Source organism: Candoia aspera, chromosome 5 (genome assembly GCF_035149785.1).
Source record: "Candoia aspera isolate rCanAsp1 chromosome 5, rCanAsp1.hap2, whole genome shotgun sequence".
Lineage (NCBI taxonomy): Eukaryota > Metazoa > Chordata > Lepidosauria > Squamata > Boidae > Candoia > Candoia aspera.
In genome coordinates, this window is record NC_086157.1 from 111,363,955 (window position 1) to 111,383,990 (window position 20,036).

Sequence of the window (20,036 nt, forward strand, 5' to 3'; positions counted from 1 at the left end):
AACCAAGCCAGCAATCATCATTTTTCTAGCAATCCCCACTAACTGTCCATTGTCTGAGCATTTGTCGATTTTGAACTTCTTCCCCTGCAGAATAACCGCTCACACTTTCTGCTCAAAGGAGTATATTGCCTTTAATTGGTCTGCATTTGTGTCCTTTTTGTATGCTGCAGCAAAAGAAGCCCAGATGGAACGTTGTGGGGATGAAAAGAACCATCTTAATTTAATATTTAATACCAAATAATAGGGACTGCATTTTCAAAGTTGTATCTTCTTGAAACCATCATTCTCTTTCTCTTCCTGATAAATCTGTGTGTGCCATACATATGTCTGTTTGAAGAGCAGGGTTACAACAGGATTGACCACATACTGTCCCTAGTAGGGACGATGCTGAAACAGAGTGCCTTTTTTCTAGCTATCTAGGAATTCACACTGATGCAAAAACTTAATCCAAGAACTTCATAGCTCAGAGCTAGAATATGACATAGTTTGGTCAACAGCCTCATTTTTTTTCACTCCACTGAAACCTAAACATGATGCTATTTGAAGAATCCTCATTTGATTCTTGTATCCATTTTGATTTGCTTTACTTTTTTTATTAAACAAAAGTTCTGCCAAATAGCAGGAGACTCATTAAAATCACATAAGGTAGCCACATCTACTGCTATTTTAGGTTTGAAGGCCACTAACCATGTTTCAGATCTGCTAGTCCATCTCATTGTAATTCACAGACTCTAAACACCATTTTCCCAACCACAAGGATTTTTTAATAGTCTAATTTTTTTTTCCTTGACTGCGAAATGATGGCTGGTTTTGAGATTGCCATTAATTCTTCTCCCTGAGACAGCCTTATTGTTGAGTCTCAGCTGTCTTCAATTGCTACCTGAGAGCTATTGGCTGTAATTTGTCTTGGCAGGTTAATTAAAAGTTTAGGTCTTATTAAAGCAAAGACATTAAGGGCTGCAGTACAGCATTATTTATTTATTTGTTTGTTTGCTCACTTACTCTCAGAGTTTATTTAATCACCGGTTGAAATGCAGGGTAGCATCCTCCTTTCTGACTGGAGCATTGGAACCTTTCCTTCTTCACCAACACGCAACTTTCACATCCTTGAACTTGGGTCACATCAAAAAAGCACCATGTCGTAATTTAATCCCACACATATCCCTTGTAGCAGACAAATGAAGTGGGCTTTTTTTTCCCCTGCATCATCCTTCCAAATCAAGAGTTCTTCTTGCAAGCGTAGCTCTTGAATAAATTTCATTCTGTGATTTGCCGCTTCTTTTAAAGACATAGGTGTTGTTCCATGCCAAACAATGAAAATGGATAGTTTGGGCTATCTTTAGCTCATTGTGTGTGAAACCACCCTTGTAGATCAGTGTTATGTACAACTTAAACCACTGTGGCCTGTTGAGGAAACCCTGAGTTAAGAAACCAGGGTAGCAGAATGTATGAATTCATCTGTAGTCTCATCGAGAACTGTGGAATCCATCAACTTAGAGCCTTTCCCCATTATTTCAGCTGGAACTATAATAAAATTCTACCATCCGCAGAGTAAAATGTTTCATATCCAGTCATTTGGGTGAGGAAGTTGAGATGTTAGCAATTCTGCAGATGACAAAAAGCTGGGAGGGGTGGCTAATACCTAAGAGCAGTGTTTCTCAAATGCAGCACGCTGGGAGGAATTCTGGGAGTTGGAATTCACACATCTTAAAGTTGCTGAGGTTGAGAAACACTGCCTAAGAGGAAAGAGAGAAGATTCAAAAAGATCTAGACGGGCTTGAGCAGTGAGCTGAAATGAATAAGATAGAATTGAACAGGGAGATAGGTCAAGTGCTGCATCTGGGTAGGAAAATTTAAGGCACAAGTATAGGGTGGGGAGACATCTGGCTTAGCAGTAATCCATGTAAAAGGGATCTGGGCATCTCAAGCTAAGGATCAGCCCGCAGTGTGATGCAGCTGCTAAAAAATCCAGTGGAATCCTGGGTTGCGTTGGTAGTAATGAATACTGTGTCCAGTTTAGGAAACCACAGTCCTGAAAGGACAGTGACAAATCAGATCAGGTTCAGAGGAGAGCTACCAGGGTAGTGAAGGATCCAGAAGCCAAGCCCTGTGAGGAATGGTTAAAGACCTATGTATGTTTACCCATAGAAAAGATGAGCGAAAGAAATTATGGGAGCAACCTTCGTATATCTGAAGACTGCCAGAACAGGAGAAGGAAGGAACTTCTTCTCTACTTTCTCAAACAGCAGGGCCAGAACCAAAGAGTTCAATGTACAAGGAAAGAGCTACAGGTTAGACGTTAGGAGGAACTTCCTGACTGTACAAACTGTCAGCCAGAGGAACAGGTCCCCACATGATGTGATGATTTCTACTTTGCTAGAAATCTTCAGTGGAAACCAGGTGATCATTTTTCAAAATGCCCTCCTGAGGTCCTCCTTCCCTCCAAATGTCTCATATTACGGGAGTGAAAAACCATTCTATTCATGCCTTAGATCAGTGTTTCTCAATGTCAATTCTGGGCACTGAAGTCCACACATCTTAAAGGCTCCGAGGTTGAGAAACACTGCCTTAGATGAACTTATAAACAGTTTTCATCTCCACCCCTCCACTCTTGAGTCACGATGGATCTCTCTAATGAATAAAATCTCTAATAAGCTTAGAGAGTTTCTTTCTTCAAGGAACAAAGCTGAGAACATCAATATTTCTTGAAAGCTATCTCTCCTGAACTTCTTGGCACGTGAAAATTTGCACTGTGCCATGAACATTTTTGGCCAAGCCATTACAAAGTGGTTAACACCCACTGGGCAGGAAACACAAGGAGGAAAACTATAGAGTAATGGTTTCTCCTTGTAATAAGTCCCTTCCATCCCCTGCCCTTACAAATTACAGCAAGGGAAGACCAAGGTCTCTTTCTGTAATAAATTAGCTTCCTTGTAAATGACTTTGGCAGCATTTTTCTAACACAGATGCTCCTCAGCAAAGCGCCTGGTGGATTCACCTCTGCCAGATTACAATGATTTATTTGGGACAATCTGGTTTTAAGTAGAACAAAATAGCAGGCCAAGGGAGAGCTGGAGTCAGCACATCTGGGACAGCTGTTGGCCAAAAACCTGTTCAGCGATGGCAAGGAATAGCCGAGATCCCAGCTTCTAGGGACCTTTCAGCAGTTGATACTGTCAACTTTGAAGAACCAAGAAGCCAAAAGTGGACACATATGCGAAATAAAAATAAACAATACCTGAATTACTTCAAGCTAAAGGCATGTCTGTGGAAGGTGAAGGTTGACCGAGTAGGAGCTTAGAAGAGCCATCCAACTTTCATGTGACAAAAATCCTGCTTTGAGACTTCATTTAGAAGAAAGAAAGCATGGGCCTTTTGTTGTTGATATCCAGCACTAATGAAAGTAAAAAGGATCGGTGTGAGACTACTGCGGTGCGCGCAGAACAGAATCCAAAGCAGCTTCCCTTGTTTCTTGGGTCATCCACCCTGACACCAACTCTTCTTCTTGAGGACGAGATACACTGCAAAGTAAGAACACAAGTTTAGCGTTTGGAAATTACTTAGTTCAACCTCTGATGTTTCCAGATGTAGCAAAATTGGGAGCAAATCTTTTTAATAACTGCTCAATAGGGCTAGTATTGCACTATGCGGACTCAAGACCTAATTCTGCATGGTGCAGTTTTGTATGTGGTGTGCACCTAGAATTATCCCCTGGCTGAAAAGAAGACATTCTATTTTTGACCGAGTCACTCATTTCCCATCTCCTTCCAGTCAACTTTTCGTCCAAATAGTACTGATTTTGTTTTTTCAGATGTAGCAACTGCAACAGTAGGAAGTAAAAGGAGGGCTATGAAAATGCCCAAGAAGAAAATACATGAATGGTGTTAATATCTCAAGTAATAAGATTCTGTGTTTTGTATGTTCTTTACTCCATGCAGGGGATGCTTTCTTAGTTCCTTACCCCATAAATAAGAACAAGAGGAAAATATGCAAATAGATCCCGATCTTGCCAAATTGTATTTATTTATTTATCTATCTATCAAACTTGATCACCGCCCATTTCCCTTCCAAGGAAATTTTAGGCTTTTGCAGAGCATTCTGAAGTGCCCCTCTAGATGCATCCTTTAAAGCTGTGAAGATGTCTCACCAAGTTTTTGAGTACTCTCCCCTACATGTATCTTAACTTAGATCAGGTGAGATAGCCACCTCACTTTGTTTACTAGTAGGGTTTATGTCAAAGTGGGTTTCTGGTTTGATTGAGGTCTGTGTGATTCTTTGCTGGCTTACAACAATACATATTGCATGGCTTCTGTGCCTTCACTTTTCTTGATCTTTTATTTTTCTTGATCTGTGTTTTTGATGTCACTTTCCAGAGAATCTTATACGTAAGTAAGCTGGGGAGCCAAATTTCAGCTAAAAAGCTAAGCTATTTGGTCTCAGTTCTTGAGATCATAAAAATGTGTCTCCCAGTTCCACTTTTCCTCTCATCAATATGTCTTTGCCACTTTTGGCTTCCCCTAGCATCATGTTGATTTTAGATAACAAAGAGTTAGGTAAATGAATTGTACCACAAAGGGCCTTCAGTCAGTGAGACTGAGTTGTGTTGCAAGCAGAGAAGTACTCTGAAATATCTGGCAACCTGGGTTTTCTTGGCCAACATGGTGTTACTAAAATATCATTACCTATATTCTGGTAAAATTTTGGGAGTCTCTCTAAGGCACCCTAGTAGAGAAGGAAGCATCACCAAGCCTCACCCAAAATGAGGGGAATAGGCATGGCCTTTGTTTGCTTTCTTCTTTTAATCTCTCCGTCAATCACAGCTGGTCAGTTCTCCCAGTCTTTCAGTTAGGTAACTTCACTTGATCTGAGCACTTTTACAAAAGGTTCATTGAGTGGCATAATTATTTTCGCTTCAGGGTCAAGAAAAGGTTTACATAATTTTAAACTTAATTTTGGAGAGGCAGCTGCTGCTAACCTTTTCCAAAAGCCCAAACTCAGCCTTCATGACAAGGCCTCCAGTGTTATTCAAAGTTGTTCCTAGAGAAATTTGCCCGTGCAAACCTCAAGAAACTCAATCCAGGAGGGTTTTATTTTCTCCTTTTTTCTTTTTTTAAGACAGAGCGCTCTCTATTAAATATACAATGTTCTTTGGGATAATGTGTGCGCAGCATGCTTTGTTCCTGTTTCACATTATAGAGCTGTTTAGCTTGTATTTCCATATAACCATAATAGTGGGAGGTAGAAATGGAGATGGGAGGTTCCATTATATTTGTATATTTTGGCATCTAAACATATATGGCTTCCAAACAACAGGGCTTTTGGACTATAATGCTTCCAAAGTCTTAACTTGTTCCCATAAAAGCAGTGGGGTTGCATACCTGAGAACGCATTGGGCAAGAAGTTGTTAAAAAACAAACACTTTTCAACTTTTATCAGAGTGGGAATGGATGAAAGTACTGTGAATGGATCATGTGCAGCTGCATTTCAGTGGTTACCCTCCAGCTGCAAATATCAACTATCATTCTTTTCTCTTTTCACAAAGTTGTTCTCCCAGCTCTGTGAGCTTATTATTTATGAAAAAGATGTATCTCTTCAACTGGATCCCTAGTGTAGTTGTCAGAAATACAAAAAGAGGTTGGAGTTGAAAGGCAACAGGCTGTCGACAGCAGCATTAAATAATCAGAAAGATTAGAAATGCACCTAAAAGTAGTAAGATGGGCACCAGGCTATCTGAGATGGTTGCCCCATGGCTGAGAAGGCCCTTTTGTATTCACTCACTCAGGGAGTGAGTGCTTTTCACCTACAGCACTGGAGATCTTAGTGTATACGTGCGGGTATGTGTATGTACATATTTGCAAGTGTACAACTACCTTGCCTTTGATACTTCAATTTTCAGATCCACGCTCCTTGCTGCATCATACAATCTTTCCGGTATTCACCACAAATTATTCAGGTTCTCAGCCAACCACATGGCTTCATTTCTATCCAAAAATAGACATGTGACCAACACACCACTAACCTCACCACAAACATTCCTTAAGCATTGATCCATAAATGCGTTACACAGTTAAGCAGACATTACACATCCATATCTTACCATTGAATTGTTTGAGAAAGTTTACTGTTATTTGTACACATGCTTTGCACCTATCATAGACCTCTTTCTGCATTCAACAACCTTCCCCTTTGCAAAACAGCTCATACTTCAAACTTATTCATGTTATTGTGCACTTTCTCTCAAACAGCAAGTGTACAATAAACTTATTTTCTCATATTCCTGCGTCTCAGTGAGTAGAAATGTTTGTTCCAGAGAAAAATCTGATCTGCCCACTCCCCAACCAGCATAAAATTATCCTGCGCTTTCCAGATTTTGCTCATGCTCATTCCCCATAATCTTTTGATCGGAATTCTGCCCGTTCTTCCCCAGCACACTTAACAAACTAATCCCCTTGTAGCCTTTGCATTTATCCTCACCACCTTTCCCTTTGTATAGGGGACAATAACAGCATTCTTCCGATCATCAGGCACAGATGAAGTCTTCACACACTCGTATTAAACAAATTGCACAGCCTCTCCATAACCAATATATCTGTACTTCAACATTCCTCGAGTTCTATCAGTCAAAATTCTCACGGCACAGAGAGCTCTCTTTTCATCATTTTTTTCTGGGGCACTCTCTTTTACAGCATTCATTTCATTTCATCACTTTTATTTTTAATTCCATTCACTCTGCTAGAGGCTCCATATTTAGTCCTCTTCGCCCCCTTCCCAAGCAATCGTCTTTATTTCCATCAAAATCATTCTGTATTTTCAATTCCGCGTTTAATCTTAACCATTCCTTGCTCTCTTGCACTAGATTGTTTGCAACTGTTTTTTTTCCTGTGCATTATACAATACTTTCCTTTCATTTTTTTGCAGCAGTCATTTTCTCATATGCATTCTTTCCTCAACTATAGCTTCTTTTACTTCATTATTGCACCAAATATCCTTTTTCATGCTCTCCATTAAACTTAATTCCACAAACTTCTGTGGCATTCTATAACCTAAATCTTTTCACTCTTTTTCAAGCACTTTCAATCTATCTTCTAATACTTTTTCATACAGGAATTGTACTTTCTCTTCCTGAAGTCATTTACTTTCAGTTTTGTTTCATTCATGGCCTTCTTTCCCAAGGTATACCTTTGACGCTATCAAATATTGTTCTGTCCCATATTCAGAACCTCTCATCACCTTTATTTCTCACAAAAATTTTCTCAGTCCTTCATCATAAACCAGCACATCAATCGTGCTTTTAGATGAATACTCAGCCCTTTGCTGTGTGTCTGTATATACAGAATTACGCTTAAACCACATACTTGAAACAGTCTAAGACAGGGTTTTTCAACCGGGGTTCCGTGGAAGCCTAAGGTTCCATGAGAGGTCACTAGGGGTTCCCTGGGAGATCACGATTTATTTTAAAAATTATTCCAAATTTGGGCAACTTCACAATAAAGAGGAAAGTTTCATCCTTCATTTTTAGTTTAAGAACACTGTCAGTGCATCTAGACAGGCCTACCCATGAAACGAATACAGTAATTTGGTAACTTCTGGCCTCTATTTGAGCCTGAACGTGCAGGGGTTCCCCGAGGCCTGAAAAATATTTCAAGGGTTCCTCCAGGGTCAAAAGGTTGAGAAAGGCTGGCCTAAGAAGATAAACCTCAAGCTGTCTCCTTGTTCATTCCTTCTTGGGTCTCCAAATGGCCCGGTCACTGTTTCTGTACATTTTCATCTCATTCCAACCCATCTATTCATGTCCTTTAACAGAATAACCTTTCCCCTTGGATTGTATTCATTCAGAAGGTTGCATTGTTTTTGCCCAAACTCATCTATAGTTCTTCCATTATCACCATTCCCTGGAGGGTCAAATGCAACTATTGCCAACCTAAGGAATCCTACTTTTATGCACACCGGCAGTAACCTAACTCATATCAATTCATATTGTCTGACCTATAGTTTAACTTCTTCATTCAGAATTGAATGTTCACCTTCATATTCCTGCATTTATTGTCAACCCTACCCCATAAGATCTATTCCTTCATTCAGATCTATTACTTCCTTCCACTTTCTTTTAGTTTCTTAGACGCACAACCTATTTTTCTTTCTTCCCATTCATTCATTCATGCTGTTCCATTTACTCCTGTTACATTTCAGGTTGCAATCTCCTACATGTGATGGTTATCTCCAGAAAAGCCCACAGAAATTAACCTCCACTGCCCATCTTGGCTTTGGTGAATTGAGACTTCCACATAAGACTTTTTAGTAACGTAGAAAAGGTGTTGGTTATCCACCTTTACCTTTGCCACACGCAGCTTTCCCTGCTAACAGCATGGATAATATTGATCAATTTAGGCATAGTTGAGCTGGGATGACACAACCACAATCACAGTCTAGTTTCACCCTGAGCATGCTCCACTGTTCAGTATAAGCCAGGATCTCTAAACAAGAGAGTATCTTGCAAGCCAACATACTATTGTTTGCATCTCACCATCTAGAGCAGGCTGTGGATAGACTTCAGGGGGTCCATGAACTTGGATGGGGAAAAAAAGTACAATTTTATTATTCACTAACCTCTAACTGAAACTTAGCTTTTCATTCAATAATGTTTGGAGGCAACAAAAAATTAATGGCCTCTAGACTCTAAAAAAAGGTTGTTAATATCAATAAATCTCACTACCTAAAACTATGACATGCTGAAAAGGGTGTTGTCTTATTATAGATTTAATGGATTGTAAAGAAGCAAGAAGCACATATACAGGTAGTCCTCGGTTTATGACAGCAATTGGGACCAGCGCTTCCGTTGTAAGGTTGCAAGTCAAAAAACCATGTGACTGTGCTGCTTAACAACAGCAGTTCCAGCAGTCCTGGTTGCCATTGTTAAGCAAGGACCGCATGGGTTGTTAAGCAAGGGCCTCACGTGACTGCAACTTCCAACTTCCCCATTGACTTTGCTTGTGGGAAGCTGGCAGGGAACCTCAGTAATTGCAATCACATGACCACAGCTCACTGCAAGGTCATAATCATGAGCTGAGCGCCTGAATCGCAATCACGTGACTGTGGGGACGCGACGACTGGAACTCCAAGGACCAGTCATAACTACCACTCATTCAGCACCGTTGTACATTTGAATGGTCACTGAACGAGTGGTCGTTAACCGAGGACCAACTCTATTACTGAATTACATAGGTAAAAGGTAAAGGTTCCCATTTAGTCATGTCCGACGCTAGGGGGCGGTGCTCATCTCCGTTTCATGACCAAAGAGCCAGCGTTGTCCAAAGGCACTTCAGCAGTCATGTGGCCAGCACGACAGTCATGGAACGCTGTTACCTTCCCGCCGAAGCGGTACCTATTTATCTACTCGCATTCGCATGCTTTCGAATTGCTAGGTTGGCAAGAGCTGGGGCGAGTTCGGGAGCTCGCTTAGTTGCACGGTGCTCGGTCTTGAACCGCCAAACTTGCAACCTTCTGGTCGACAAGCCTGGCCTCTTAACCACTGAGCCACCACGTCCCCACTGAATTACATATTTGTTATTTTTTAACATTTTGATAACTGTATTTGGGCATAATTGGTGTCCTTTGTGGTATAGTCTCTGTGCATTATACTTTATTTTATACATTTAAATGCATTGTTCAAAGGGGTCCATGGCACAAAAAGCTTGAGAACCCTAATCAAGGAGGCATATGTACATATACAACACACTTAAAACCATATACAACAGTGTTTCCCAACCTAGGCAACTTCTAGAGATGTGGACTTCAACTCCCAGAATTCTCAGCAGTGACCATATGCTTGGGGAATTCTGGGAGTTCAAGTCCACCCATCTGGGAGTTGCCGAGGTTGGGAAACACTGATACACAATAACAAACAAGTAATAATAATACTATGCCATAACAGCCCTCTAAAACATTAATATTTAAAAGTGCAAAACAGCCAATACATGATAGCATAGACCTTTTTAACAAAAAATACCAGAAGCACTGGAGAAGACATTTTCAACATCCAGATGTGTTGCAGCTGCATCTAGTACTGTCCAGATGCGTTGCGGCTGCCAACTCTCCCAGCCAGCACGGCCACGAGAGGCCACTAAACTGGGGAGGGCTGGTCTGTCAAGATATATTTTAAAACGTTTCACAGCCAGACATATTGTAAGCAATACGGAGCCCAAGAGAGCAAAGAAGTTCACGTTCGTGAAGATTTGCATTAGCAACTTAACTGAAGAAGTCCGATCTACATTTTCTGCTAAAGTAGCCAATGCATTTTTCTACATTATTTCAGTGCTGTCTTAATTTTAATGACATTTTAAAATAAGTGCCAAGCCCTTAGGATCCGTCAGTCATCCTCGTACCTTCACATTCCCACTTTGCTATGTTGCCCGCTATCTCCAGATGCAAAAATGCTCCAGATGCTTTTAAATCCAAGTGCCCAAACCAGCAAAGCATATTCTTGAAGGATCTAATCTAGACTTCTCTTCTATGACTATAACCATGCATTAGTAAGGTTGCCAGATATCTGAACAGGCAAAGGAGGACATGGGCAATTGGAAAGGAGGACAAATGGGGAAAGGAGGACACAGGAACTGTTTTCGCTTCCTTGGTATCCACTACAAAAATGACAGCAAAAAACTGCAAATACACACATGAGCACACACACACACACACACACACACACTTTGGCCTACATTCATATGAAATTACTTTTTCCAGAAAAAGTAATTTCATATACAGAAAGGCTGGTTTTTCAATAGCAATATTTTTCTAACAAATTTTTATTTTAAGAACATAGGCTAGCGATAACATAGAATTGACCACGTGCTTTTCAGATTTCACCCTAAAAATATATGACAAGTCATGGGATTTCCAGACTACAGCGATCGTAGATCTGATGGGGCTGGATTGAAGCCGATGGCTGGAATCAAGAAATAAACTGAATAAAGTTAATGTAGACTGTGAATCTGTCGACAGATGAGGGAAAGAAAGGAGCAGACAATTTGCAAGGTCATAAACACGAAAGTTTGAATGACGACTGTTGTGAAAACAGTCCAAATGGGAGGGGGAAGAAAAGATACTCAAAAAGCTGGACAATATCTGATTTTAAGGCTGTGCCTGCCAGCTGGAGGACATGAGGACAAAAGGGAGGACATGTCCTCCTTTTGCTGGACATCTGGTACCCATGTTTCATACAGTTGTGTGGCTACTTGATTCTTGTTTCTAAAATGGATCCTTGGTTTTCAGTTGTCATTCTCACTGGAACACACAGGCCAGCAGTGACTTTGCCCAGAGACTGAATATATTTAATGCGAAGCAGCTTCCTGCTCGCAGTCAGAAAGTTCTGCCGTTTGAACCCAAAGGTTCCGTAATGATTGCTTTCTGTTGCAGTCTGCAAATGTGTGCATGGATGAGAAGCTCAGAGCTGCAAATGCAATTATCCCAAACAATCTTTAATAAATTCCCTGTAAAGGGAATTCATCGTTCAGTGCAGGAAAATGCAAATTTAAAAAACATCCTCACTTGGGGTGGAAGGAGCACAGGGCAGCAGGACTCAGAAACAAAAAAAGTGCAGTCCCATCCTTTTCTTTCCTCTAAAACCAAACAGGCAACATACTTAGAATGCCAGAAAGCGCGGATTCTGTGGCAGGGCAGATCTAATGCAGTAGTTCCATTGCTGGCTCGCCAGACATCTTCATTAACTTCACCAGCAGGGACACGTGTGGACGATCGCTGTTGTCTTTTTGGCTGGTAATATTCAGAGTGCTAGCTAGCCGCTTTCTGGAGCTTTTGCCTTTTATTATTCCTATTCCTGTTGCCCAAAAATTCATCTCGGAGTTTTACATGCATAATTTTAATTCCTTCTGCTCCTTCGCACATTTTACAGGTCGTCCTTGTTTAATAACAACTCGTATAGTGACGGTTCAGACTTAAGACAGTGCTGAAAAAACCAACTTGCAACCGGTCCTCATACTTAACAACTGTGTGGTCATGTGATCGTGATTTGGGCACTTGGCAACTGGTTCAGATTTATACCTGTCGCAGCCTCCCGTGGTCACGTGATCACCATTTTCGACTTTCCCGGCCAGCTTCTGGCAAGCGAAATCAACTCCTGCAAATAAGGTCATCAAGTTGAGTCAGATTCACTTAATGACCTCTTTGCTTAGCAACTGAAATTCCGGTCCCAGTTGTGGTCACTAAGTGAGGACTACCTGTATTTATCTTTTTGTTACAGAAATGTGCACTGACTGAGCAGGCAGTTACGGCTCGGGCAGATGCGTTCACGTGACATCTCTGCTCCATGAGCAGGATTGATTCCCAGTGTGCTTCTGAGTGCAATTCAAGGTGCTGGTTGTCACCTATAATGCCCTTCATGGCTTGGGGCTGGGTTACCTCCAACACCCCCTCTTCTCAGTTGTCTCTACCCATCCCAGGTCTGTCAGGAGAGGCCTGGTGAGGGTGCCATTGGTTAAGGAGTGTCATCTTTCCAGACCTGGAAGATGTGACTTTTCTGTTGCAGCACCTGCCCTTTTTGAGGGACGCGGTGGCACTGCGGGTTAAACCGCTGAGCTGCTGAGCTTGCCGATCGGAAGGTCGGCGGTTCGAATCCGCGTGACGGGGTGAGCTCCCGTTGCTAGTCCCAGCTCCTGCCAACCTAGCAGTTCAAAAACTTGCAAATGTGACTAGATTAATAGGTACCGCTTCGGCGGGCAGGTAATGGCGTTCTGTTCAGTCATGCCGGCCACATGACCACAGAGGAAGTGTCTACGGACAAATGCCGGCTCTTCGGCTTTGAAACGGAGATGAGCACCGCCCCCTAGAGTCGGACACGACTGGACTTAATGTCAAGGGAAACCTTTACCTTTACTACCTGCCCTTTAGAACGCCATTCCCCCCAAGATTAGAGAGGCCCTGATCCTGCCAGCATTTTTCAAAGACTTGAAGACCTGCTTATATTCAGGGGGTTCCAACTGTTAGTGGGAGCTCATGAAGTTGTTCTTTTCTGCCACGTTGGTTTACCTGATGCTTTATGCTGTATTTGTGTTTTGATTTTAAATGTTGTGTGCCTCCCAGAGTCACTACCGTGAGATGAGCAGCCATATAAATCAAAGACTTAAAGAATCAATCAATCAATCAATCAAAAAGCAACCTAAATTTTGATGGCACATACGAGTGTATCAGCGTTCTCTTTGTGCATAGTTTCATGAAGCAAAGGTTGGGAATCTACAGCTTAACATTTCCTTCAATCTGATTGGCTAGCTGTTTTTTTCACCAGGAACTTAGTTGTGCAAGGCTATAGTACAGAGCACAGCCAACTCCCAACTGGGGTCTTCCAAGAGCTCCCCGGATATCCAATCAGCATGGTCAAAAATCATGCTGATTGGAAGTGCTGAGTGTTGTAATCAAAAATGCTAGAGGGCAGTAGATTAAGAAATGCCACAGTGCAACTGCTAATTCCATCACCCAGTGGTAGCTATAATATTCAGCTTAGGCTTCTTCCATATCATAACTAAACATAATGCTCTTCTTTGCAAATGTTACTGCTACTTTTAATGCAAGGTTTGCTCCCTAGGTCTTTTCTAAAAGAAAGCAATCACCCACAGCTTCTGCTTTTATTTTATTGATTGATTTATTAAATTTTGCGACCACCCATCTCCCCGCAAAGGGGGCACTCTGGGCGGTTTACAACATGTTACTTGTTGCTCTTCATTGCCGTCTTCCATTTGCCTACCAATCGTCTCCCCCATCTCTCTTTCCAAAACTGCGAGTTGCTCTCCTCGACTCTTCTTTGTCCTTCAGCTTTTATTTCTGCCTTCTCCCTGCTACACCCCAGTCCTCACTTAACGATGGTACATAATTGGGACCAGAATTTCCGTCGCTGAGCGATGGAGTCGTAAAGCATGACATCACATGACTGCACACTTAGTGATGGAAATTCTGGCATTTCTAGTTGCTGTTGTTAAGCAAATCCCACAATATTATTAAGAGCAATGTCACATGGTCACCATTTGTGATCTCCTGTCAGCTTCCCCATTGACTTTGCTTGTAGGAAGCTGGGAAGGTCGCAAACGACAATCACATGACCGTGGGACGATGCGCGAGCCAAGTACCTAACACCCAGATCGCAATCACATGACTGTGGGGACATTGTAACCGTCATAAGCACGAGGATTGGTCATAAGTACCACTTGTTCAGCGCCATTGTAAGTTTGAACGGTTGTTAAGCAAGTGATCATTAAGCGAGGATCACCTGTATTCTATAACCAAAGTTGATCAATAAGAAGGAAGGCATTGGAAGAACTGCGGCATCTCTGGGAAGACACAACAATCTGAAAAGGATTGCTGTCTGAAGTTATTGCACAGACCTGCACTTGGGATACAGTGATAAGTTGCTCCTAAACATATAGCTTCCCTACCTTGATATTCCTCCATAGAGAGGTGCCAGGAAAAAAGGAAAGTTGGAGCTGTTTCGACCCAAGGAATACAGTCCCTGTCCCCAGAGATTTAAGCAAGTTCCTAAGAAGCCCAGACATTTCCAATAGCTGATGGCAGCTAAACACTTCCATCATTTATCTGATCCTTCCTGGCATTCCAAGTTGTAATCCATAGCAGGTAGAGCAAAAGATGGGAAGAGGCCCATCTACTTTGATGGTCTTTATGACCTGAGCTCATTTTTAAATCTTCTGAAATGCAGGAGTTGGTTGGGTTCAGTGAGATAGCGATGGACATCACAAAACATTATTCTTCTGCCATTTGCTGAGCAAACAGATGTCTCACAAGCATTGGTTGATAGTTAAGCTGGAAAAACCATGTGGTGTTTCATCTGAAATTTGGCGATTGCAATTACAGGCTTGAGCGTCTTCCCTCTATACAACGCTCCCTCCTCGTTTCACCTGCTAAACGCATCATAGATTTATCATCCTCCTCCTTTCCTTTCTTGACATCGGATTTGCTCTTTGCTGCGTGCCTGGGAAATCATGAATGAGGCATATTGGATGGAGGCTATAAAATACACAACTTTTAACATGCTTTTGCATTATCACAGCTTCTAAGAAGAGCTGGTGTGGAGCACACGTTGCTTCAGCCTGTCACCCGAGAGAGAGAGAGGCCCTTAGTAATTAAGCCTAATACTACCCAGTAGATAAATAATGAAGAAATACTGCAACAGTCCCTCTTCTGCTAACCAACCCAGCCAGCCGGTGGATAGATAATTAATCTGAAATGAGGGAAAAGAGGAAAGATCTATTGGGAATCAGGCCAATTTGTCCATCTCTTTAACATGTATAATTGTATTTTTGTCCAAAGAAAAAGTAATTCACATAGGTAATTGCAGGTCAGACCAAGATAGCTTTAAAAAGCTTGTTAAACTAACATCAGGATTAGCAAGCCCTGACTTGCAAAATAGCACGATTGTGCTATTCCCAAGGTTATTTTTGTAGAAAAGGAGATGGTAAGGCTAGAACAAGACAGCCATATGTCTCTGAACCAATGCCATGCACAGTGAGGGACCTGGATGGCAGCTTAGAATTTGGCATGACTGTTCCTATTTATGACAATTTGCATTTATGTGCAAATAGATTATTGAGGATGCTTAAAGAGGTACGACATGAAATGAATCCTTGACATACCTGGTTTAAAATCTTCTTGGGTTGAAGAGTTACTCATAGTGAAGGTCGATGAGGCCAGATTAAATGAGTTTTAGCTTTGTGTAAGTAGGTTTCAGAAGAAAATGCTCAACATGGGGACCATTACAGTCTCCTTAAATGATGGCCAGGAGAGCAGACAATCGACGATGATGATGAGGGAAGTTTCTGAGATGTCATCTTTAGGAATTTTAAGCTACTCCAGTCTAGGGCAATCCATGCGTTGGCTAACTTCCTTTTGTTCAGCAAAGATTTGCAGATCCTACTACTACTACTACTACTACTATTAATTGCAGCCAGAAGCAACCCATTGCAGGATGAAGGCCTCTTTATTGATGGTTATAGTCTATAATGTACTACATTGGTCAGGTACATGTTGGTAGGTATTTGCTTTTCTGCTGCTAGATCTGAGAGAGAGTAACTGGTCCAAAGACACCCAGCCAGCTGCAATGCTCCAGGGAAATACTTTTTTTAAAAAATCCTTTCAGCCTTTTAACTATGTTAATATTTTATTTTATTTTATTTATTCTACGCAATTTCTGTGCCATCCTAGTAGTAAGTCTTGGGTGACATACAATTTCAGACCTCTGTGCTACCTAGATACTTGTAAACTATTCTGGACGTTGCTTCTGTTGTCTATTGAGTGTTTCTTAAGCAGGGCCCAGCTTACATTCTGTTCTCCTTCGTGTAAGTTGACTGTTGCCTAAATCTGATTGCCCATTGAGTTGTGTCCTTCTGTTTTTGCATGGACACGAAAAGCTGGCCATCATATTTTATGCCCCTTGCAAGGTGTCTGGAAAAAAAATCCATAAATAAGTCAGATCTTGCGTAACCCAGGAGGCATCTGCATTCCAAATGTTACGATTTTAATGCATTATAAATCACCTCGAGGTCAGCATATAAATCTTACTCCCAAATGTATGATAGAACTTAGCCAATCTTGGTGACCTCAATTTATGGAGGGTCAGATCTGTTCAGTGCTTGGATGGAAGACTGTTGGGAAATCCTAGGGCTGTTGGGTAGACTGGGAATTTTAAACCAAACATACTGGGAAGGCAATGGCTTCTACCTTGTTGCTAAGAACGTTAAATAAATGTAGTCATAAACTCACCAGGAGTCAACTCAACAAAAAGGACTTGACTGTTTTTTTTTAACCTGGAAATTACTTATTACTTGGATGAAATACCATCAGGGATCTTGGTTAGAAAAGAAAGTACAAGAAAATGTCCAGGAGGAAGATAGTGGTGAACCCTGATTGCCCCCCAAAATTGCATGAACCTTCCCATGAAATCTCCAAGAGACAAGCTTGAGTTAGAGAAGACATTATCCTTGTACACAATTTTGCATGAATGACTGAATGAATGAAGAAATAAATAAACAAACCCCAGTTTAAACAGTCACCTTCTTAACATGGCTTGTCCATCCTCTCTAACCTTTTCTCTTTTGAGGTCTTATCAATCCCTCATTTTATTGGAAGGAAAATTCCATGCAGTTGGTGCCTGGTTGATGCTAAAACAAATGGGCTTCTCCCCAGCCCATGATTTAGAAAGACCCACCATATTTATGACACCATCACCAAGTAAATCAGTGATTTTCCCTTTTTATACTGGGCAAGAGGCAAGACGGTTTTGAGATACGGTTCAGTTCCCTCAAAGACTGCATTAAATTCTTAAAAATAAGTTGCTCTTCTACAACCATTGCTGTTTCTAACCTGTCACAATGAAAAATGAGTCCAACTAAGCTAAGACTTCTCATATATAATTACGTCCCATTTTAATTCAACGTACATTATATTTATGGAGGATCAGAAACAATAACATTCAAAGAAACCTTGCTCTTTTGTCATTTTCCCAACCTTGCATACCAAAGTATATCCTGTCTTCATGAATACTTTAAGAAATCATCAAACATGGGTTTTGATTTTAGAAAAAAATTAATGAGCCAAGACAAAGATTAATAGTTATAGCTGCTGTTAAAACTGTAGGTGTTAACTTGCAATTTCCCCTTTTTAAAAAAACTTTTAGGAGAAATAATTGATACGTTGATGAAGTCTGGAGTTATATAAAAATATTAAGCAAAATGAATGCATTGTATGTTGGCTGATGGTGATGGTGGTGATGATTCGTCCTTTCCTCATTCTCCCAAATAATAACTTAAGGTTGCATTTCATAGAGTTTTTGCATTAGATGAAATAATACATAGTTTCATTGGTACCTATTTTTATTTTAAAAATTCCTTGCTCATATTAATACGGATAATGCATTTAATGTTATACTATTAGATGGAAGGTTGAGATGTTGAAATAAAACAATACATAAATACAAAATAGATAAGTGTTTTAATCTGTTGATTTCTTACATATATATTTAGATATTTATGTTATCTATCACAGTTCCTCTTCTTTATTTTCTCTCAAAGTGAATATAAATCCAGTGCTTTTCAAAAATCTGGAGCAGGGTTCTTCTTCTTTTTTCCCAGAAAAAAAAATGGAAAAAATGACAGAAGTGAAATACATTAACACACATTTTTAACACACTTTACAAATATAAAGGCATTTGTTACATTGTAAAATGTATTTTAAAAGCAATACATTTATAGAACCATTTTAAAAACAAAACAGTTTGCTCTTAAAAGTCTGGTTTGTACTGTTGAAAAGTATAATTTAAGGAAACAGTAATTATAAATTTATTGACTGGATTTGGAAATGAGAATGTGTTATATTTGTGTTTCAAATTTCCCTCCAAGCTTCTGAACTCAACCCTTAATTGTACAGGAACTCAAATCTGGCCTCCGTTGTATGTGTTGTGGAGAATAACCCTTCCTTCCTTCCTTCCTTCCTTCCTTCCTCCCTCCCTCCCTTCCTCCCTCCCTCCCTCCCTCCCTCCCTCCCTCCCTCTATTGTGCTTTTATGCCAATTCAGTTAGGCAAATCTAAAAAAAAATGTACGTATATAACAATAACACATCCAATCAATAAAAGTTCACAATATACAATCCATAATGAATTCAGCATCAGTAATAACATGAAGCAAATGAAAATAAGTAGCACCCATATACATCCCAGGAACTTTATCCTTTCGAAATCCTCAATTGCTTCCTTAAACAACCAGGTCTTAGTGTTCTCATTGTTCCTATCTGATCTTAATTCTGCGGGCAAGTGATTCCATAGGTGGGAACCCTAATAGACCGAGTCCCCAGTCTCCTCCTGTACATCTTGCAGGGAGTAGGACTCGAAGCCTGAATCTGGCCCAGGCATATTCTACTTGGAGCAAGTGATTTTGCAGGTCCTCAGGTCCCAAACTCGGTAGGACTTTATATATTACTGCCACTATGTTTAATTGTACCCCGAAGCAAACTGGCAATCAGTGCAGCTCCCAGCACATGATAGGATTAGGACCTTCCTCCATTAGTACTCAGACTTTGTACCAGCTGAAGTTCCTGAGTAGTCTTCAAGGGCAGTCCCATGTAGAGTGAGTTACAGCAGTCCAGTCAAGGAGAGACCAATGTGAGAAGGATGATTGCCAGCACTTTTGTTCCATCAGTGAATGTGCTTTGATTTTTAACTTTGCCCTTTTCTACATTATCTTCACTTTCTCTGTTTCTTCTTTCCATAGAATCAGTGGAGAATTGTCCCAGCAACTGCTACGGAAATGGGGATTGCATTTCTGGAACCTGCCATTGTTTCCTCGGGTTCTTGGGCCCTGATTGTGGTCGAGGTAGATTTTGTTTTTTGTTAATTGTTGCTATTAACGTCAAAGAAGGTCCTAATGACCTTCTTGGGAGTCTGTTTTAACACTGTCTGAGCAAAGAAAATACCTTCTAGGAAAGGGGTGAAGTATCAACCACTCCGTTCCGTGTGATGTTCTGACTCAGGATGCTTAACCAGATCAGTTACAGCTGAGTTTACACACCCTACTAAGTTTGGTTACTTTTAATCTCAGCCCATTTGTGTCTGTGTGTGTGGTTTAGTGCATTGTGTGAATCCAGCCAGTCTGATTGTCTCTTATGGTTTGGTACATACATTTTGCAGACTCAGAAAGTGGATAACTCACTGACCAGGTTAAGCAGGTTGTGTGAACACAGCCATAGCATTGTTTAAAAAAAATATTCCAAATTTCCACAATATTCTTTGCAAAGAAAAGGGAAAGAAGTTTGCAAACTGACAGTTTAACCCAATCTGTTTTATCTACATGACAGATAACATGGATACAATGGTACTAATTACTATTTATTTATTTCATTTATTGAAATTTTTATCACCACTCATCTCCCCCAAAAGGGGACCCTGGGCGGTTTACAATAAAGTTAACGATTAAAACCATAGTCATATAAAGATACAAATATAAATAGCCACTATAAATAGGATATAAAA

General features: G+C 40.7%; 1 protein-coding gene across 1 annotated transcript in view; it reads left to right on the top strand.

The window, feature by feature from the left end:
- The window catches only part of TENM4 (teneurin transmembrane protein 4), a 445,069-nt gene that overhangs the window by 283,927 nt on the left and 141,106 nt on the right, over positions 1-20,036 (top strand). Inside the window, exon 11 of the mRNA XM_063305935.1 lies at positions 19,279-19,380. Within this exon, the coding sequence (XP_063162005.1) occupies positions 19,279-19,380 (102 nt within the window). The remainder of the gene's footprint in view (positions 1-19,278; positions 19,381-20,036) is intronic.